Below are 23,048 nucleotides of genomic sequence, written 5' to 3'. Positions count from 1 at the left end.
AATTCGGCAGCTCATCACTGCCTATAATAATAATATGTTGCAGTGTAGTGGTCCCTTGCTCCCAAGTGGGGAGGGAGACCACCCCTGCCTCACTACAGGCAGCCAGTAATCAGTAGTCCGTGGGGAAGCACTGGCCCTCTGAGGGGAGGAGGAAGAGCGCAAACAGTCTTCGGTCCACAGCCTCCTGGCTGGGGCAGACAGAACACAACAGTCTATAAAGGAAAGCTCTGGCCCTCTGGGTGGGACAGAGCCACAAATGGTCTTTACCCCACAGCCTTCTGGCAGGGGCAGACACCAATTAACAGTCTATGGCTCCACAGCCTTCTGGTGGGGGTAAGCCAACAACACAGCACAGATTTTTGGGCCAAAAGGGGGAGTTTGCCACCCCAGGAGTGGGATCAGCAGCAGGGGGTTAGGGGAACCCAGCCCCACAGGTCCCAGCCCAGGGCCCTAACAGTGGCAGATGGGTCCACCACTGGGTCAGTGGGGATCTTACTGAAACACACTGACTCATTCTTTGGCAGCAAAACTAGACTAAAGTCTTGTTCCCCAGGGCTACTCCAACCACAGTCTGGGTGTAGGGCCCCGCAGTCCAGAGGTTCTCCATCTCCTCGGGGTACTTGGCAACCAGCAGTCCCCACAGCTCCCCAGGGCATTTGTCTGGAGGCAGTTCTGGCAGCTCCTCAGGGTACTCGTCTGCCTCCTCTGACCACAGGGTGCACCTCCAATCAGGGCCTAGTCCAGGATCCTGTCGAGATCTCAGCTCCCTGGAAGAAACATCTGCTCCTTCTGGTGCTTCATCACCGAGCTCCAGGGTTCTCCTAGTCCGGTGAAGAGGACGGGGTGGATTTAGCTCCTCCCACCAGAGGGAGTGTCGTGGTCCCTCATTCTCCAGTTCGGAGAGACCACTCCGCCTCACTACATGCACTATATAGTATCTTCTCACCTGTAGCTCTCAAAATGCTTTCAAAGGTGGGGTTTATTTCTGTTTTGCAGATGGGAAAAACAGAAGTACAGAAAGCTTAAGTAACTAGCATAAAGTTACAAAGTCAGTGAAGCATCAGAGTCCAGAAATAATCTGCATGGGACTGGGGGAGTGAGATCATTTATACGCCTGAATCCTTGGAATAGGTGGATGGAAATAAAGCTGTGTGGAACATTCCAACCTCTCCTCTCTTCCCCTCCCAACACAACTACTGCTGGGTTTGCTACAGATGTGACACCCGGGACAAATTTGCTGAGTTCACAAACTTCTTAGCCAGTTTAGGGACAAATTTTGAGAAAACCTGGATTAAGTTAGAGAGCCAGCTGGAAACGAGGCAAAACTTGGTGATCCTGACAAAGTTTCGTTCTGTTTTCTGATAATTCAAAGAGAAATGTAAAGGAAAATGTAAAGGGATGAGTGAGACTAGAGAAATTCAGATTCCACAGGGCATAGTGCTGGACAAGGAACTCCATGCTTACGTCATTCATGTCTGTTGGGGCTCCAAACTACCTCACGGGGCCGCTCCTCCCTTGAAAGATAAGTGCCCAAGCTCTAGCTCTCCTCCTCCAGATGAGTGATCCCACAATCAGACTGACATACAACAGTCCCTTTTCCAGCTACTCTCTAGACACCCTGATTCCCACAGCCATGGAAAATAAGTGCATTCAGCTGAACATCACCATATTTACCTCCTAACTGCCTGAGATTTCTTGCTTTTAAACAATCACCTTCAGTTTATTTCCTATACAAGCTTCTAGTGCCACATTTGCCTACCCCGAACAGGATTCAGCTGCAGAGGGAGAAGATTCTCATTGTGGAGTTACTGGAATGCTAATGGGGGCCTATGTCACGTTCTCAAGGCTGAGGTGAGTTTTGGTGGGTGGGAGAGGCGGGAACCCTGGATTCCCCATGTTACTGACTATGATACAACATTACATTTGGGGAGATGACAACAAGGTCTGGGTAACCCAAACCTTGAAGGCCCTCAGTGTGTTGGTTCACTGCCCTTCAAGTGTTGATACTCAGAGGAGGCCAAATGGGCTTATCCAGAGTGGAATTTCTCCAGGATATAGGAGCTGCCACTTCCAGCCTTGTGAAAAGTGCTCTAGGATCTAGGCAGTAGATACCATAGTCAGGACTTCGGTTTTATGTCTCTTTCAAAAGATGGCACCCCCAGTTAACATGGGCACTGCCACATCCTCACCTAACTGCCCCTGCCAGCATGATTTGCATGCGAGGTCACGCTGGCGGGGGCAGAGAGGCATGCGCTTCAAAATGGTGTCCTCCACCCATGATACCAGACAAAGCCATGTTTGGTTTTGCCACAAAACCTCAGAAAAAGAGGACTGTCCAGCTTCGAACTGGACAAATGGCTTGCCTACCTCCAGTCCGAGTAGCACATGACACCAGGCAGAAGGCCAGGGCTGGCCTTAGGGAAAATGGCACCCTGGGCAAACTTACATTTTGGCACCCCAATCCCTGCTGCCTCCCCATCCATCTCCTGATCGTCTTTGGCCCCTGCTGCTGCCTCCCCAGGCTTCCCACTCTCCTCCCCGCTCCCGCTGCCTCCCTGTGCTCCCCACTCCCCCCATCACTCCTGGCTCCACTGCTACCTCTGGCCCCCACATCCATCCTCCCATCGGCCCTGGCCCCCACTGCTGCCCCCAGCCCCTAACCCATTCTCCACTGTCCCTGGCCCCCTCTGCCCTCCTGGCCTCCCACCCATCGCCCTGGCACCTGCTGCTTCCCCAGGCTTCCCACCCCTCTATTGCCCCTGGGCCCTGCTGCCTCCCCCCATTGCTTAATTTGTAATGAAAGAGGTGCCAGGACTCAGCCCTGGCAAGCCTGAGCACTGGCTGGGCGCCCAGCTCTGAAGGCAGTGCTGCCGCCAGCAGCAGTGCAGAAGTAAGGGTGGCATGGCATTAGGGTTGTTAGTGTTCCCGGATTGTCCTGGAGTCCTCCATTAAAGATTGCGTCATGCGATGAAACCTCCAGGAATACGTCCAACCAAAATTGGTATAGCCACCCTTACTTCTGCACTGCTGCTGGCGGCGGCACTGCCTTCAGAGCTGGGCAGCTGGAGAGTGGCAGCTGTTGGCCACGAGCCCAGAGGTGCTGGGGCTATGAACTGCCAAGCCTAAAGGTGCCAGGACTCAGCCCTGGCAAGCCCCAGCACAAATTAAGCACAGTCTCCCCCTAAAATTGCCCCGAGCTCCCTTCCGTGGCCTTGCACCCCAGGCCCACTCTGCTCCTTGCCTCTTGACCACAGCGCCGCCCGACCACAGTGCCCACCCATGAGGCTGGCTCTGGCCAGTCCTCTGGCCATCGACACCAATTCCTACATCACCAGGTTTTTGCTATTTCTCCCGTCCATTAAGTCTCCCTGTGGGAGAAAACACTGTGGGTCTCCTTTGGGCTTGAGCAGTGCTGAGAATAAAATGGCTGCAATCTCTGCAACAGGCAGAGCTCTTAGAAACTGAAAGGCACAGGGTGCAGAAAAGAAAGGCATACCAGTTGCACTACTACAAACAGCATATCAGGTGTTCCCCAGGAGTCCCAAGATCTGCCCTTGCTCATTTTCTGAAAACCCACAAGACCTCAACACAAGGTGTGCTGATAGTCCATTTATTGAAACTTCCTCTCCCTGTCCCCCTCTCCCAGGACATGTCATTCTCACTTTGAAGGCATACAAGTTTTCCTGGATCGCTTTGGCTCACCGCTGTTACAATACTTCTTTAAACATCAACCCATTGGATACAGGACAATACTAATTACACCCACATGAACAGCTTCTACGTGCACCAGGGACTTTCTGTACTTTTTGCACATGCCGACACCTTGCAGCGATTAGACGTTCTCGGCAGTTATTTCCTTGCCAGGCCTAGCACAGTGCTGTGTGACTGAACTCTGTGTGAAATCAAACTCTCCGGCAGCTGCTTTTAATCACTAAAATCAGCAACATCTTAAAGTATGTGAGAGTAATCATGTGAGGAAAGAGGGACAAGGTTAAGCAAAATCAAAAATTTCCTTGTCAGCATGTACATCACTCAAGTGAGTCAATCTTCTCCCACCTGCAGGAAGGTGCTCTGCCCATCTGCAGGGAAGCACAGAACTAGGGGTAACAGAAAGAATCTCAGTCTGGAGAATACCTTCTGGAAATGTAGAAGAGTTCAGGCGCTTTAGAACTTGATTATACCTGGGTACTTCCATCATCCATCCAGCAGGTGGTGCTGTTGTCAAGCCTTTCCTGCCTCAGTCTTTCTCCACATTTAATGAAAGGATGACCCAGAGGTCAGATGAAGCAGGAAATGTGCATAGGTGGCTGAACATCTACATTGTACTTGGCAAGAGCTTTTAATCAATCCATCTTTCCCCCCAATGTATTGGCATATATTTCTTAAACATAGTCATGATGAACCTTGCTGCACTGGTGAGGAAAACAGGGTGTATTCTTTGTATGAAGAATTGCACAGAAAGCAAAATTAGCCAATTGGAGAACCTTGCCCTCCTAGACATCCTGGTTCCATAGAACTGGACAAATACATAAATACAAGAATGTATCTATCAGCAGGATAACAACACTACCATTATGATTTCATTCAGTCATACCTAGAAAACCAAGCACAGGGAAGCTGGACTTTGCTCCTGCCCCTTCCATGCTTATACTGCACTGGAGCTCCTGCCACTTGGCATTATATGCACATCTATATGTATCCAATCTGACTTAAGCAATTGCAGACCCACCAAGTGAGCTACTTTGTGCATTTTCACTCTGCTCGTACTTCAGGGAGACGTTATGCAAATACAACCCTGATGACAGACAGTGCAGAATACAGACAGGTATTTGAGGTTCAAATATCAACCGCAGCCTTATCTTTATTTATAATCTAGCCACGTTAGCAAGAAACTGAATGAAAGACCTCTGCTTCCAAAAAACAGCTGAGGTCAGACGATGGCCCATTTACGCTCCTTCCGCAGTGTGAAGACTTATAGAATCATAGAACTGTGGGGCCGGAAGGGACTTCAAGAGATCATCTAATCCAGCCCCCCATGCTGAGGCAGGACCAAGTATACTTAGATCATTCCTGACAGGTGTTTGTCTAAAACGTGTTCTTAAAATCTCCAATGATGGGGATGCCACAATTTCCCTTGGAAGCCTATTGCAGTGCTTAACTATCCTTATAGTTACAATTCCCCCCCCACCCCCCGATAGCTAAATCTCCCTTGCCGCAGATTAAGACCATTATTTCTTGACTTTCCTGCAGTGGACATAGAGAATAATTGATCACTGTTCTCTTTATTACAGCCCTTAATGCATTTGAAGACTGTTGGCAGCTCCCTGCTCTGTCTTCTTTTCTCATGACTAAACACACCCAATTTTTGTAACTCTTTCCTTATAGGTCAAGTTTTCTTAATCTTTTAGCATGTTTGCTGCTCTCCTCTGGACACTCTCCAATTAGTCCACATCTTTCTTAAAGTGTGGTACCCAGAATTGGACCTAGTACTCCAGCTGGGGCCTCACCAGTGCTGAGAACAGGACAATTACCTCCTGTGTCTTACATATCACACTCCTATTAATACATCCCCAAAAGATATTAGCCTTTTTCTCAGCTGCATCACAGGGTTAACTCATATTCAATTTATGATCCCCTATAATTCCCAGATCCTTGTCCTTTGTCTATCCAGTTATTCCTCATTTTGTATTTGCACATTTGATTTTTTCTTCTTAAGTGTAGTACTTTGTCTTTGAAGACAAACCTCTCCCAGCTGGGTGTTTTCCACATGTTTTATAAGCATACTCTCCTCTCCATTATACAAGTCATTCATGGAAATATTGAATAGTATCGGATCCAGGACTGACTGCCAGGGGACTCCACTAGACATATCCTACCAGTGTGACAATGAACCATTGATAACTACTCTTTGAGTACAGTCTTTTAACCAGTTGTGCACCTTATAGTAATTTAATCTAGACCACATTTCCCTAGTTTACTTATGAGAATGTCATGTGGGACTGTGTGAAAAGCCCTACTGAAATCAAGATATATCACGTCTGCTTCTTCCCCAATATCCACTAGGCCAGTAACCTTGTCAAAGAAAGAAATTAAGTTGGTTTGACATGATTTGTTCTTGACAAATTCATGTTGGCTATTACTTATTATCTATTATCCTTTAGATGCTTGCAAATTGATTGCTTAATAATTCATTCCAGTATCTTTCCAGGTATCAGAATTAGACAGACTGGTCTATATTTCCCTAGATCCTTTTTTTCCCCTTTTTAAAAGATAGGCACTATGTTTGCTCTTCTCCAGGCCTCTGGCTCCTCTTCTCTCCTTAAAGGTTCCAAGATTGCTTCAGCTTGTTCCTTCAGGATGAATTTTGTCAGTCCCTGCTGACGTGAATACATCTAACTTATCTAATAGTCTTAGATGCGTTTTTCCCTATTCTGGCTTGTGTTCCTTCCCCTTGTTGTTAATATTAATTGTGTTAAGGATCTGGTCACAATTACCCTTTTTAGTGAAGACTGAAGCACAATGGGCATTAAACACCACAGCCTTCTTCAAGTCATCTCTCCTTAGTTCCTCTTCCCTGCTCAATAATGGACCTACACTTTCCTCCCTCTTTCTCTTGCTCCTATGTATTTATAGAACTGCTAAATGGAACTCAGCCATTTGATTTTGGAGGGCAGAATGGTGTATGGGGGAATTCCCCTAGCGCAGAAGCCGCACAGGAGCAGTATACGAGACCCTACACTTCCCCCCACATCAGCCCCCTGTGTAAGGGCAAGCTCTGGGGGACAGGAGGGGGTGGCTGAAGTCCTTAGTGATCTATTTTAGGCTGCAGAGTAATTCACATGCAGCTATAAGTTAGAGTAACCCAATATTCTTAAGCCACCTTTGACTCCCCATGTCTGGGCTGTGCCTCCTCAGACATGCCTTAGAGAATCAGGCCCTGGGCTAACTACTGAGCTAAAGGAGGACCAAGGTTTGAGAGCACGTCTAGTGCGCAAGAGATACTGAGTCCATGAACTGCTCTTTCTCTGGGATGTCTCTTTACTAGGCTTAGCTGTATTAGGCTTTTGAAGCCAAATAAGATCAGACATGCTTAAGCCAGCAGTAGCTTGTTTTAGGCCTGGTCTACACTGGAGGGGGGGGGGTTCGATCTAAGGTACGCAACTTCAGCTACACGAATAGCGTAGCTGAAGTCTTAGTACCTTAGTTCGAATTACTTACCCGTTCTCACGGCACGGGATCGACGTCCGCAGCTCCCCCGTCGACTCCGCCACCGCCGTTCGCGGTGGTGGAGTTCCGGAGTCAACGGGAGCACATTCGGAGTTCAATATATCGCGTCTAGATGAGACGCGATATATCGAACTCCGAGAAATCGATTGCTACCCGCCGATATGGCGGGTAGTGAAGACGTACCCTTAGAAATACTTCCATCACCACAACCCTGGCTTCCTGAGCCAGGTGCTACTATCTCAGAAGCCCTGACTCAAGATATTCCACATGTGGCTTCAAAAGTCATCGTTTACCAACGGTTGTTGCCCCACCATGTCTGAGACACCCTCCTCATGTCTTATGATGGATCTAGGAAGACACAGCAGCATGTCAGACAGCACAGTAGCTCCACTTCACTATAGAGCCTGCTGTACCAGGGGTTAGAGGACAGAAGGAATATTAGTGGTTTTAAAAGCTCAACAGAGATATCCCAGAGCTATGCCTAGTCAGTAGGCCTCCCTCCAAGGGACAAATAGTCTGTGGACTCAGTCTCTCTTGCTAGGTTTTCCCCTACACAAAGAACAAAGGCCCATGTCACTTTCAATCTAGAGCAATGGTGGGCACCCTCCGGCTCATGGGCCACATGCAGCCCATCAGGGTAACCCGCTGGCGGGCCTCCAGACAGTTTGTTTATATTTGCATGGCTGCCCGCAGCTCCCAGTGACCATGGTTCGCTGTTCCCGGCCAATGGGAACTGCAGGAAGCAGCGGCCAGCATGTCCCTGCGGAATGCGCCGCTTCCCACAGCTCCAATTGGCTGGGAATGGCAAATTGTGGCCACTGGGAGCTGCGAGCGGCTGTGCAAATGTAAACAAACTGCGTGGCGGCCCGCCAGTGGATTACCCTGACGGGCCGCGTGCAACACGGGCTGCAGGTTGCCCACCACTAGCCTAGAGGACTTATTTCCAATTAAGGAAAACAAAAGGGAAAGAAAGAACACCTACAAAGTCTCCATGCAACAGAGAACAGCGCGCTCAGTGCCTCAGTCTGACATCCGGCACCTGAACTGACGCACAAAGCAGCAGCTGCCTCTATAGCAGGCAGAGCAACTCCTCCACATGTAAAGGTGCCGTGTATAGAAACAGATTGATATTTCCTTTCGGTTACATCCATGCATACAACTGGAATCAGGGAGTCTCCAGGCACTCTGTGCAGAGGGGTGGGGCTGGTTAGTTGACATTCGTATGGCACTTTGAAAATATAACGTGGTCTATTAGCTCAAAACCTCTTGCCGCCTTACCTGCTGTGTTTCAAGAGTTCCGAAGGGCTTAGTAAACTGGAATTTCCAATAAATGGGGGAGTGGTAATTCCCTCTTCTCTCTGGGTTTCTTGCATAAGGAGAAGTGGAGAAACACACAGTAACATTACTGAAGGAATAGTGGGCATTGCTAGGACTGGCTGAACAACACATGAAGTTATCTAGAGTCTCTTTTCACACTGGGGTTGTCACTAAGGAGACACAAATTGAGGTCAGTTGGTGTTACACTGTGTAAAATTAGTGTAAGTGAGAGGGGCATCAGGGCCAGAGCTTAGGAGAGATGATTAGGGACACTCTGTAGCTAGGATTTCCTCTCAGACAAACTAGCTGTTTTTCTCTTCCCAGCAGCAGCAGCCACCAGTGGAAGGGGCTCTTTGGCTCCTCTGTTTCCTGTTGGATATTAGGGAGCAGCTAGGGAAAGCCATCAGCTTTCTTGCCCATGACATTTTTCCATCTAAGGGCACAAACCCTGTGGCTGGTTAGATCAAACCTGTGGCAGTGGGAAGGGGTGGCTGCAGGAGATGGGGCTAATATCCCATAAAGGGGATAAGCAAGCAACCAAAAACACTTTTCAGCCCATGTACTGAGGGGATTGGCCAAGAAGGGAAGGAGAATAAGAGGCAGCTCCTGAAGTCCATGGCGCTATGATGTTGTACAGCTGCTGAGGATTGGCACCTCAGAGTTTATTCTTCTTTCCTGTGCTGTGGGTGTTGTCAGAGCCCCTTGCACGGGGATATTATCGCTCTCTCCCAGACACAAAGCCTACATCCATCCTTTGACCCACATCCTGAGAACTAGAGACCTCCTGTCTTACGCCATCCGGGATATTTATAGTCTGACCAGCCACTTGGAGAACAGAGCATTTCCTTTCCACTGTAAACGTTGCGCTACAGTAATAAGGAGCTGCTAGGATGAAACACAAATCTTCCTGTCTTCAGGATTTCCCAGCTCTGCTACTTCTTCAAATGACACTGGCTGGCCAGTTTGCTGCCCAGCAATTCGTTGTATGGAGCTATTATTATTTGTATTACGGTGAGGCCTATGGGCTCCAAACAAACAACCAGGAGAAGACACTTCCTGCCCTAAGGAACTAATGTAACCCTTCTGCCCCTTTGAGTTGGCAGCAACAAGGGCCGGGTTCAGTATCCAGGGGTTCCGTTTCAATAACACAATGCAAAACCGGCTCGAGCCCCCACCCAGTGACCTGGGACAATTACCTACCACCCCCCCGGGCGCCTCTAGGAGGCAATACTTCCCCACTCGCAAGCACAGAGTCCGAGTGTAGCAAAATCCTTTTAATAAAGGAGGGAAACAATGCGGCATCACGTTGGAGAGACACCACAAACAGGACTATACACAAACCATAAGCAAAAAACCCACCTCCAAGTACATTTGCCACTGTCCTTTCCCCCTTAGAGTCTTAAGTCCAATCACCCCAAAGTCCAACAACCCAAGAGTCTCTGTCTCTGGTCAGTGCCACCCCAGAGTTCAAAAGTTTATCTGCAGAGTTTTACACCCCACCCCCCGCCTGGGTGGAAATGGGGGGGGCACACGCAGGGTGTTAAGGGACACCTTACGTGGGCCAGGGCTGACTGCCCCGCTTCTCCATGGAGTTCTGCTGCAGCCTTCACCACGACTGGCTCCACTCCATCAGCTGTGCCGCTCCTCCAGCCAACCCATGAACCGCATCAGCCGTCCCCACGAACCGCTCCACACTGCTCACTGTTCCACGGGCGGCGCCAACGTGCTGCAGACTGCTCCGCTCTGCCAGCTGCTTAGCAATCGATCTTCAGGCTCCCCCACTCAGTGATCTCAGCTCAGTAAGCTTAGCTCTTTTAGTGATTTCAGCTCTTAGTGGTTTCAACTTGTAGTAGAGGAGCCCCAGTGCCACCTTGGCCCAACATGAATTCAGGTCAGCAGCCTCCAGATGGACTCCTAAAGGATTCAAAATTAGCTCTGCTCTTTAATAGTGGAGAGAGGAGGATGTACAACTGGTGTTCCAGGCCCCCAAAAGGGGCCCATACCATCAGGTACACACACCAGTCCCCAGCCTCTCTCCCTTCACTGGGTTTTGGAACCCATGTCCCTTGTCTAGCAAGTACTATTTAATGTAGGTTGAGTCATTTCTGTCATAAAGCAGTCTCATAGTTCCTCATTCACATAATTAAGGTAACAGCACTTTTTTTCCTTCCTGCCCCAATAACAAAGAAATTGGGGATTCCACAGTGTGAAAATAACCATCCCATTCTGCTGAGTGTTATGCTAAGTGGAGTGGGTTTACCAATGCAAATGCACATTCCTAAAATTCCTTTGCCCACTCCTCATAATGTACCACCAGATGTCAGGGTAGATCTCATCCTGACTCTGCTTACATTTACAATCTAAATAAAAGAAGACAGAGCAAGGGGAAACAGAGGCACAGCCAAATTAAGTGACTTACCCAAGGTCACATTGTAGGTCACTGACAGATCTTGGATTAGAATCCAGGCCTGCTGATTGCCAGGCCAGTGCCTTATTCAGTGGGACACAGTGCCTCCCATGTACAGCTAGTTTGAGTGAAAGGTGCTTTGCCAAATGATGTTGCCTCCCTCTTTGGTCATGATTATGAGACAATGTTTTTATTTCAACAGGAAAGCACAGGGCAGAGGCCCAGCTCTTCAGAAGCATTTAGGTCCTTAACGCCCACTGACATCAATGGGAGTTAGGTTCCTACATACCTTCAAGGATCTGGGCCAGACTCTCTGGTCAGCCACCCTTCCCTTTGTGCAGCATGTACGGCCTGGGACACCGGCTTTATCCCAGGGCCACAGAGCACCATTCTGTGGGCTAGTGCTAGCACATCATTGAATGAGCTCTGCTGAGGGATTGCCAGTGGCCAGGTTTTCGCTCTCCACAAGAAAACAGCAGCCCACTGCAAGGTGTTGGAAGAACTGGAATGGGTTGAGTGAGCTTGAGCCACAATGAGCTAGGCTCAGTAAGAGACAATGTTTGTGCTGGGCCTGGAAGAGCTCAGCAAGGGAGAACTAATGAAGTTAATGTGGTAAAAGGTAAGAGTGGCGTGGGACACTGTGGGCCCAGTGATAGAGTTGCCAACTTTCTACTCGCACAAAACCAAACACCCTTGCACCGTCCCCTCCGCTGAGTCCCCCCCCTACTCACTCCATCTCCCACCCCTGTTGCTCGCTCTTCCCACCTTCACTCACCTGCTCATTTTCACCAGGCTGGCTCAGGGGTTTGGGGTGTGTGTGTGTGCGGGGAGGGGTTGCACGTGTGGTGAGGGCTACGGCTGGGGGTGTGGGCTTTGGTGTTGGGCTGAGGATGAGGGATTTGGTGTGCAGGAGGGGGCTCCAGCTTTGGGCTGATGGGTTCAGCGTGCAGGAGAGGGCTCCAGCTGGGGGGGTGCAGGCTCTGGGGTGGGGCTGGAGATGAAGGGGTTGGGGTGCAGGAGGTTGCCCCGGGCTGGGATCAAGGGGTTTGGGGAAGAGAGGGGGATCAGGGCTGGGGTAGGTGGCTGAGGCACAGGAGGGAGTCAGGGTTGCAGGCTCCAGGCCGTGCTTACCTCAAGCAACTCCTGGAAGCAGTGGCATGTCCCCTCTCTGGCTCCTACGCAGAGGCACGGCCAGGCAGCTCTCCATGCTGCCCTCTCCGCAAGTGCTGCCCCTGCAATTCCCATTGGCCGCAGTTCCCGGCCAATGGGAGCAGCAGAACTGGTGCACTGGGTGGGAGCAGCATGCGGAGCCCCCTGGCTGCCCTACGTGTAGGAGCCAGAGTGGGGAGATGCTGCTGCTTCTGGGAGCCGTGCAGAACCACGGCAGGCAAGGAGCCTGCCTTAGTGCCACTGTGCTGCCGACTAGACTTTTAACGGCCTGGTGAGCAGTGCTGACCAGAGCCGCCAAGGTCCCTTTTCGACCGGGTGTTCCAGTTGAAAATTGGACACCTGGAACTCTACCCGCTGACTACGTGCCTAGAGAACGGCCATGTGTGAGTGCTCAGGCACCAGCAGCATGTGCTAGAGATCACACAGGGAGGCCATGGAGCACTCAGAGTCTCAGCTAGAAATCCTCCTGGGCAGCACTGCATGGCAGGAAAACTACACTCCTCACTCTGCAAAACACACAGGATACGCCCAAGTAGTTTGCTGGCTGGCCAGAGTGCCCACAAAATTGCTAGGTGGGAGCAGGGACTATGTTCCACAAGAGGAGGGTGGCTAGCTCCTGTTAGCATGTGATTGCTCTCTGTGCCCTGTCCCTCACATGCTGACAGGGGCTGGTCAGAATCTAGCCCTGTGTAAGGCAGAAATAGGAGGAAAGGTGTGTACAGGGCTTTGTACTGAATAGGGTGACCAGACAGCAAGTGTGAAAAATCAGGACAGGGGGTGGGGGGTAACAGGCACTTATATAAGACAAAGCCCCCAAAAATCAGGACTGTCGCTATAAAATCAGGACATCTGATCACCCTAGTACTGAATTTCTTGGACTCTCACGGCCTATTGAATTAGGGCCAGATTTTCAGATGTGCTGATTCCCTACATCTCGTGCTGACTGACTGGAGCTATGGGCGCTTAGCCGTTCTGGAACTCAGCATGCACCTGAAATGATGCTGTGAATGTGTTTGTTGTATAAGCTCAGATACCAAACACAAGGGCAAACTAAGAACCAGCCCAGTCAGTGTTCAGTGCTGAGCCTGGCACTCGCCTCTTCTAAAAGGGTTTTTGGTGCTCAGGAACGAGCCCAAGCAGGGAGAGCCCTGGGCACTCCCATCCTCTAATCGTCCCACATAGGCACCGTAAACTTCCCCACACCACCCTGCTAGGGGTCTCACCTTTGCTTCGAAGACTCAGTTCTTAGGATGAAAGTTCAGTCACTGTCCTGGTCTACACTACACAGTTAGGCGGATGTGAGGCAGCTTACTACGATCTAATGATGTCAGTGTACACACTACAGCCTTGCTTCCACCAATGTAAGTGCTCCAATACACCCACATCATAACTCCACCTCCATCAGAGACACAGGGTGTACTTTGGTGTTTAGGGCAACATGGTGTCTTTGTAGGCACTCCGTTACTTACACTGGCTGTTACATTCCCTGGAGAGCTGGGTGGCTGGATCCCACTCCCAGTTGGGAGCAGTGGTGAGAAGCCCAGGTGGCTGGACCGTGCTCCCAGCAGGGAGTGGGGAGGCAAGAAGGCCCAGGTGGCTTCCTACAGCTCCCAGTTAGGAATGGGGAGTGGGGCGGGGCAGTCCTCCAGCAACCTATGGGGCAGCTGGGCTCCTGGCAGGGAGCTGCCAGCAGAGCTCAGAGACTGGGCTTTCAGCTCCCCACACTGCTCTCTGGTGAAGATGCGCACCACCAACCCGACGAGGGTAGTGTGGACATGCACCATCACAGTAACTACTGCAGTGGCTGTAAGATTTAGTGTGCACATATCCACTGTGTCTAGTCATTCTGTGTCCAATAGTAACATGGATCCCTCTGGTCCTCTAAGAAATGGGCTGAGATAACCAGCTTCTTTCAGGTGGAACAAGCAACCATAAGACAGTTAATCAGACATTAACCTAGGTAGAGTAAAACCCATGACCTGAGAGTGAATGGCTCAGTATCCAAGATGGGAGGGGTTGCAAGTGCTCTGGAGGATAGGATTAAAATTCAAAATGATCTGGACAAACTGGAGAAATGGTCTGAAGTAAATAGAATGAAATTCAATAAGGACAAATGCAAAGTACTCCACTTAGGAAGGAACAATCAGTTGCACACATACAAAATGGGAAATGACTGCCTAGCATATAGTACTGTGGAAAGGGATCTGGGGGTCATAGTGGATCAAAAGCTAAATATGAGTCAACAGTGTAATGCTGTTGCAGAAAAAGTGAACATCACTCTGGGATATATTAGCAGGAGTATTTGTAAGCAAGACACAAGAAGTAATTCTTCTGCTCTACTCCGCACTGATTAGGCCTCAACTGGAGTATTGTGTCCAGTTCTGGGTGCCACATTTCAGGAAAGAGATGGATAAATTTGAGAAAGTCCAGAGGAGAGCAACAAAAATGATTAAAGGTCTAGAAAACGTGACCTATGAGGGAAGATTGAAAAATGTGGGTTTGTTTAGTCTAGAGAAGAGAAGACTGAGAGGGGACATGATAACAGTTTTCAAGTACATAAAAGGTTGTTACAAAGAAGAGGGAGAAAAATTGTTCTACTTAACGTCTGAGGATAGGACAAGAAGCAATGGGCTTAAATTGCAGCAAGGGCAGTTTAGATTGGACATTAGAAAAAACTTCCTAACCTAACCTGTCAGAGTGGTTAAGCACTGGAATAAATTGCCTAGGGAGGTGGTGGAATCTCCATCATTGGGGATTTTTAAGAGCAGGTTGGACAAACAACTGTCAGGGATGGTCCAGATAATACTTAGTCCTGCCTTGAGTGCAAAGGAGTGGACTAGATGACCTCTCAAGGTCCCTTCCAGTCTTATAATTCTATCATTGTCTGAGCCAATCAATCTTTAGCATTAAACTTAGAACCAGGAGAAACTAGACAAGACACCAAAAGTACCAGGGTAAAATACTGTCCACAGAACTCTCAGTGCAAGAAACACAGGCCACTTTACAAACCCTTCCAACTCAGAGCCCAGCATATCCCTAAAAAATGTTATTAAAATGCTGAACAGACTAATAGAGTTTTAGTGGCTTTGTAATTACCGCTCTCTGTGACTGGGCCTCCTGCACAGTTGGGTGTCCTCTCCATCGCAGGTATGTTTAAGAGACATTGTATCACTGATAAGATAGTTATAGCGCTGGCTTCTTCAGGATTCAATGTATGGAGTTCTCCAAGTTCAGGCGGATCTGCTAAGGTTGTATATTAAATGTCTAAAATGCCCTCAGACAGACTCTGTGCCAAACGGAGGCTGCCCTGTGAAGTTGTGTAAAGGGAAAAAGAGCTTTTCCTCATTGCATGGGGCTGGGAAGCAAAGGTAATGTGCATGGCTGGTGCCAACAGCCAGTGATGCTAGCTTCCCCACAAAGAGCAAGGCAGGCTAGGGCTAGAAGAAAGTACACCCAGCCAGCTAGAATTCCTCCTGGTAGCTTCTACTGCAGAGTAGTTTTTCTACTCATCACTCTAGCACTGGCTGCAGCTTTAAGCCACACAACAGTGTGGTGCATCTTAGAAGCAGTAACCAGCGTATAAAAAGGCCCGAATAGATTAGGACAAAGATCAGGGTTATTTTTTTCATCAGCTGTTAGAGAAAACATTCCTGCCTCGGCTGGGCAAAGCTAGGAAAAATGCACTTCAGACCACAGGGAGGGGTGTGTGTGTGTGTGTGTGAGAGAGAACTGAACATTGGTGAGCCAGGGCTGCTGGAACAATTTGTAGAGTGGGGATGCTGAGAGTCATTGAACCAAACTGTAAACCTTGTATATGATGGAAACCACTTCAAGCCTGGGGGTGCAGCAGCACCCCTAATTCCAGCACCTATGTGGTGAGCCACTAAAAACAGAAGACCTGTATGTCCCAGCCATTCCTGCCACCAGTTACGCTATATCTTCATTGCAAAGAAAGGTGTTTTTACATCAAGAGCTCTAACAAGAGAGCTCTCTCGATGTAAAAGCCTGTTGGAGACAAGGCACTGCAGTTTTTAACCTGGGTGGGTAGTTGAGGCTAGGATTTCTTGGCTATAACTAGCGCTCTCAGTGTAAAAAACACACATCTTTTTTGCAGTGAAGACAAAGTGAGAGAGACAAAATTAAAGTGACAACTGGAGTGTCATGCCGTGCATTTGGATGTCAAATGCTCTTGTTCTGACCTGGCAGCAGTTTACTCCCAGTTACCCCAGGGAGTAAAGGACCTAGGCAGTAAAGGACCACCAGATTCACACGTATGGGGAGAACAGATTCCAAAGCTACAGAATAAATAGATGGTACAAAACCAAGGTGGCAGTGAGGTGAATTTAAAGTCTGTTACAAGCTATAATGCCATCCCCCAAGAAGTGGGCCAGCTTTGTGGTGCAGGAAGTAATTTTTCAGGGCACTCCCTTTAATTACAAGGTGAATTCTCAATCCATGAGGATATAACATGACCATAGTTTAGTGGCTGCTACCACACTCCCCTGACAAATACCATGATGCTTTAAAGTTTTCATAGTCCCGCTACCTATCTCCAGGTGAAGGGAAACATCAGCCGACACACCCCATTCCTTCCAAGAACAAAAAAGCAAAGATCAGCATGTTCATGCAAAACCTTTATTTGGACAATGTCTATTGGCCAACAGCGCCACCTGACTTACATGGTAGCATGGAAACAGTGTTTACATTGTGCAGAAAAATACAAAGAAGTCCTTAAAGACATTCATCCTGTGATATTATACAAATATTATTGTCGTTGCTTACCCCTGTTTCCTCCCTTTATCCCTCTGAATCCCCTCTTGGCCTATTTAGAGCAGAGATCAATGGCAATGACTTATTGTTGGCAATGGAGATGACCCACATGTTGAAGCGCTCTCTAGAAATACTTCCCATTTTACGTAAAGACCCACACACGCACACTGAAGCATACTGTCTGTATTTTACATCTCCTTGTTTTCTGCCCAGTTTAGGAATTACTTGTGGGATGTTTCTGGTTAGTTTTTCAACCAGTGGAGAGTTGGACAGCTAGGCTTTCTACTGTCTAGGGTGGAATGTTCCTCATTTATTGTATAATCTTTATGTTCCTGGGAAATTTCATTTTTTTATTTCTTTTCTCTGCTCTGTGTTGGTCACTTCAGACTTTGTGTTCTTTTCCCCCCTCTCCCTGCTCTGTAGCACTGGGAGGTGGATGCAAACAGTTGGCAGATGGGTGGTAGTGAGCATTGTGGATTTTGGGTTTAATAGGGACATCGGGATTCATCTTTTTCTATGTTTCAAACAATTTATTTTAAATAGTCATTAGGATAAACAGCTTTGATTTACTCCCACACTGAGGCTTCTGGTGAATATTTTCATGTGAGTTGGAAATAAGAGAATTAAATTGCAAATAATGTTCTAGCATTTCAACCTCCTTAACAGTGTTCTAATGACTTCAGCAATGTAGCCATTGTCTGTGGGTTTGCAGGCATGAGCCTGTAAACTCACACCCTTCAGTGTAATCTCAATTAAATCAGTGGGGCTCCTCACATGAGTAAAGCTTATGCCAATTAATAAGGGCTGCTATATCATGGCCCTGGTGTCTATATAACCAAATTATGGAGAGCAGTTGAGCCCAACCTAGAAGAAACCGGCTGTTGCAGAAACAATCAGTTTATGGACCATGATCCACAGACAATCTACCAAATCTCTCCATTCCATTAAACCCAGCTTATGCTGCAGTTTAGCTCATGCCTCCACTTGCCTCTTGGGTCCCATCAAGGAAAGAGTCTGTTTCCAGTTATACCAGCTTAACCTGGGAGATCGGAATCTGAGCTGCAGCAGCCAGTGTACAGTTGAAGGATCTTCTACTATTCACAATTAGTAATGCAAAATAACTTTACCTTCTTCCTGCCCTCCACACTCACCCTCTTTCTCCTCTCCCCCTACACCTGGTATGGAGGAGTTCAGTCCTACTCCTAATGAAAGCGAAGCACAGCAAACATTAAATTTCTATTCCCAGCATAAGTGCCAGCACTAGAAACCCCTCAGTCAGCAGGCTGCATGTGCTTCCAAGGCAGTGGAACACTGACCATATATATTACTGTCAACTTAGCACATTGAAGAAGCAAAAGCCTTTTTACTAAATTGAGATATTTATATATAAACAAGCCTGCCGGACTGGAGATTTTCAGATAGGCACAAACTTGACATATTATTTGTATTACTTGTAAATTTTAAACAATCACTTTTTTCCCAAGGTTGGTTGGGTGCTGTAGCGTATGAAGCAGTGTACTTACCTCTAATGACTCTGCACTACTTGGAAGTCTCCCCACTGGATCTAAATTGAGGGAGCTTGGTGGCCCTGTACAGGATACGGATGTCTGACTCACAGACGACCCCGCTGGTACAATCTACCTTGATCTTTGCATTGAATGACCTGAGCTTGTGAAGGCTAAATGACGGTATTTGTTACTCCTAGAAAGGGTGTTCTGAGTTAATTTAATGGCTGGGTGAGCACTCATGCAAGTACATGGCTGGGCATTTCAATTGCCAGATTTCTTTGGCCATTAACAGACTTTTTTCCAGATAGGTCCCCTTGAAGTAATTGGAGTCTAAGCACATACTTTCCTAAATCAAGGCCACACGCTCCTGTCCCCAACTCCTCCCCTCGGCAAGGTCTGGAACCTGCGCTAGAAAAGTAGTGATTCTTTAAAGGAAAATGTAAACCGCAAACGAACCCCAGTCCCGCAGAAGGATGGATCTGTGCGAGTGAGTGCTGAGGCCTGCAGACAACCCTGCTGGCTTCCGCAGAACAACATGTGGGAATAGAGGGTCTGCCCACTGCATCCCTCCATAGGCTAGGAACCAGCCCGACTCCCCATTGTTTGTGGTTGGCAAGGGAGTGAACAATAGGGAGAAGCCTGGAAAGGAGCTGCGGAAGCTCACTACTTACCCTTCTTCCCCTGACAGGAGAAAAGTGTCTCGGGATTTGGGGCTCTCACCTTCTTCCTGAAGGTGGAGTCATTGCACTGGCACTGGCAATAACATGACGAGATTTTGAAAGGAGTTTGGTGATGGGAAAGCCTTATGGATACAGATTGTTCACACGCTGAGCTGGAGAAAGTCTGCAAGATTCTATTCAATCAGTGATACAATCACATTTTCTTTGCATGTGTCACAAACTTTTAAAAATCCCATGAAGTTCCTGTGTAACCGAATCATGTGTTACAGATAAGAAAGTCTTGCTGCCAAAGCACAGTATGTGTTTTTGGTCTGTTTTTGCCAACTCACGGACCACCCAAAAATTTATATTTCAGGAATTTGAAATGTTTAAAAGATAAGGTGGTTCTACAAAACAAGAATGGCCAGTAACAAAGCCCTTGAAATTCATGGATAAATTGTCAAAAGAATGTCAGCAAACAACAACACTTTAAAAAACCCACAGAAGTGGACAGAAAGGCTTTAACAGCACAGAAACATTGTGCAGGTTAATTCAGTATTAAACACAGCAGAATGTACAGGCCTTTTTATATCCTCTTTAATTTTTGTTGAAAAAGCCATATATTTGAATGTCACAAAGACGCAGTCCAAATCTGTCCACCCCCTTCGGTGATGCCCACTGGCTCCAAGGATGAATTTGACCCAGATTTATTTATTTTCATACACTAGCCTAATTCAAAACCACACCGCATAAAAACTGTTTAACAAACAAACCCAGGTACTTTATCAGAGCTGCTCACAGACACCGAGACAGGGCTCCAACCCCACTTTTTGGTAATTACAGTCAGTGGAATGTTATGGCAGCAATACCAGCACGGACGGTTCTCAGCTGTGTTCTCCAAAGAGTTGCTCCAAAAAGAACAATCCAACAGTTGAGTGGAAAATTGTAGAAATTAACCCTGTACTCCACACACATACATATATACTGATTGTTCTTTTCCCAACAAAAGAAAGTGGCAGTACTGGATATGAGGCCATATGGAATGTGCATTAAGATATATAAGTGACTCCTCCTTGGTCTGTCTTCTGTCAAAAGAATTATTCTTCTTAAAATATAATAATAATAATAATACTTCTTTATACTGGCCACTTAATTGTTTACATCGTAGAAAAATAGACAGTATTCTGTAACAAGAAATATAGTTAACTTTGTTAAAATGGGCTATTTTAAACCAGCAATTATTGTGTCATATAAAGAATTTCTAAACAGCAAAACACAAATAGATAATACTGAGTGCAAAACAGCCAGTGGTATTGTTTGCATTGGTTCAAAACATTTAGTTGCCAGCTACTGTAATTACATGTTCTGTACACTGTACTACAAAAGTCTTGATCTTTTAGGAGGTTTGGGGAATTTGCTTTTATTTTCTCTACATGTGGCAAATAAGTATTTAATGAAAATTAATTCAAACTGTGGAAGTCCAAACTGATTTCACAATAAATCAATATTCATTCGCCTTGTCTTGCATTCATGCCAAAGCATCCCTCCCACCTCCCCTACACACACACACACACACACACCCCTCATGTCTTATGGCCAGAGATTCCTCAACTTATGCAGAGTTTGGGCTTTAGAGATTCAGAAGTTTAGCTTATAAATTCACATTCCTTTAAAAGCATTTTACTAATCTCCTGTGTTTCAATGCACACAGAAGAATAAGCTCCAAAGCCTAGCCACAGTGAGTTTACCATCCCAGCTGAAGACTGTTAAACATCGTTTAGATAAAAACTCTTTGCCAAGTGTAGGCATTAAGTCTTAATGCTACAAAAAACAGATGGTATCCAAGTAAGAGTCAGAGTTTTCTGTGATCTCCGCAAAGCAGATATGTGTGAATACCTAATTTCCTACTGGCAGTGGTAAAGGCTTTATCAGAATATCATAAACACCACAAATGGAGGCAATTTCCAAGTGTTAAAACACAGAGCAAAATCAGCAAAACATTCTTAGGAGAGCAGACGTCTCTAGATTCTCATCTGTGTTCAGCTCACACCCTTTCAACCCTGGAGGGATCGTACATATCTGAAAAATGCAAGACAGGAAAACCATGAGTGATGGGTTCTGAAATGTACTCAAGTTTAGTACATGCAGCTGGCAAGAGAAATAAGACACTGTTTTCTTAATTTAGAAGTACAGAAAACCCCGCGCAAACACACTATTCTTTTACAAAAAGTCAATTTAAAAATTGAATAATTAACTTGCAATTATTCTTTTTTTACACTGTGTGGGAGAATTCAGTGCTGGGGCCGGACTGAGAGCCCTGGAGACGCAAGTTCTTGACTAGAGCCTGATTCCTGTCCCATTAGCCCTGATTCTGATCTCACTTATACTAGTGTGATTTGGGAGTAACTCCACTGAAGTCAATGGACTACACCAGTGTAGAACTTGTGTAGATGAGATCAGGATCAGACCCATCAACTAGAAAAGGAGTTTTGCTATTTTGCCATTGAATTGAGTGGGGCCAGGGCTTGGCCCCTAAGGGTGTGTCTATACTGCAGCTGGGAGCGAACCTGCCAGCCCAGGTGGACAGACTCCACTTGCAGGGCTCACACTAGCTCACTACATAGAGTGGTATGAACATTGCTGCACCAGAGGTGGCTTGGGCTGGCCACCTGAACTTGGACCCAGGGGATAGGGTGACCTCGAGCTTGGGTGGACCCAAGCCTCCTCCTGTGCCACAACAGCCACACTGCTATTTTTAGCCTGCTAGGGCGAGTTTGTCTGTCCCAGCTGGGAGGCTCGCTCTGAGCTATGGCACAGACGTACCTTAATACTGCAGAGCAAAGCAGGGGCAGCGTACACCTCCCGGCAATGTGTCTCCACCCAGACCCATATGATCACTTTACAAGGTGGGGATACAGTTCTGTCTCCATTTTTCAGCACTCAGTGTCTCCTGTACTCAGCGGAATAATGTATTTGCGTTAAACACTGGTACTGCAAAGAGAGGCTGTGTTACATCACTGTGGCCAGGCTGTCTTCCTCCAGCATGCAAAACTCCAGGCCATGGTTTTCAGAGTTATTTTGTGTGGACAGAGTGCTAGACAAAAGATGTGATTATTATTAAAGAAAATCAGCCCTATACTTTGGTGAATGCAACAAGTAAACAAATAGCATCATCACCAGATTATACCCATTTTTCTAGCTAAAAATACACAAAAGCTGGTCTATTATATTTTCAGCCGGTTTCAAACTGAAGTTCTTACTCAGGTTCTGATCACGTAAGGGCTTGGCTACACTGCGACATTGTCGCCAAAACTTTTGTCTTTCTCGGGGGGGACTTTTGTAAGTACGCGCAAAAGACAAAAGTTTTGCCGATGCAAGCAACAGTGTGAATGTGGCTTTGTCAGCAGGAGCGCTCTCCTGCCGACAAAGCTTATGCCGCTCGCAGGGCTGGAACTATTTTGCCGAGAAAATACCAATAGAGAGTTGACACAGCCTTGTCGCTAAAAGCTGCATAGTGTATACAAGCCCTTTTACAAGCAAACAAATATCTGTATCCTCCTATGCATATCAGCTTGCAGTCCTGGGGTGGGACTGCACTGAAAGTCAGTGGGATGTGTGCATCTAAATCACTTAGGTCCTTGAAAACCACACCCACAGTCTGTGGTCATGTAACTCCCCCACTGCAGTGCCTGATCCCACAAACACTGGTGCATGTGAGTAACTTTACTTGTGTGTGTACAGGAATGACTATGCAGATTTACTCATATGCACAAGTGCTTGCAGGATCAAGGCCTAAATCAACGGAAAGTTTTCCCAAGTAAGAACTTCTGGATTTGACCCCATGTAAAGATTATAAGAATAAACATTCCTTGCAGCTGACAGATTGGTGTCGTATAATTTTGTCTCCTCTCTTGCCACTCTCTTCCTCCCTCCCTGCAGTATTTACAGGGCAATCAATAAAAGAAACCTTGTCAGCAACTGATATATTTT

At 47.2% G+C, this 23,048-nt stretch overlaps 1 protein-coding gene across 8 annotated transcripts in view; it reads right to left on the bottom strand.

Annotated features, from left to right (window-relative positions):
* Positions 1-16,739: 16,739 nt before the first annotated feature.
* The window catches only part of JCAD (junctional cadherin 5 associated), a 90,422-nt gene continuing 84,113 nt past the window's right edge, over positions 16,740-23,048 (bottom strand). For all 8 annotated transcript variants that reach the window (XM_045005008.1, XM_045005009.1, XM_045005013.1 and 5 more), the window contains one exon: positions 16,740-21,137. In XM_045005008.1, coding sequence (XP_044860943.1) covers positions 21,103-21,137 — 35 coding nt within the window. In that variant the 3' untranslated portion in view covers positions 16,740-21,102. The remainder of the gene's footprint in view (positions 21,138-23,048) is intronic.

The sequence above is a fragment of the Mauremys mutica genome, chromosome 2 (assembly GCF_020497125.1).
Source record: "Mauremys mutica isolate MM-2020 ecotype Southern chromosome 2, ASM2049712v1, whole genome shotgun sequence".
Classification (NCBI taxonomy): domain Eukaryota; kingdom Metazoa; phylum Chordata; order Testudines; family Geoemydidae; genus Mauremys; species Mauremys mutica.
The sequence above is the reverse complement of the archived record's forward strand: the minus strand, read 5'-3'. Positions and strand labels throughout refer to the sequence as shown.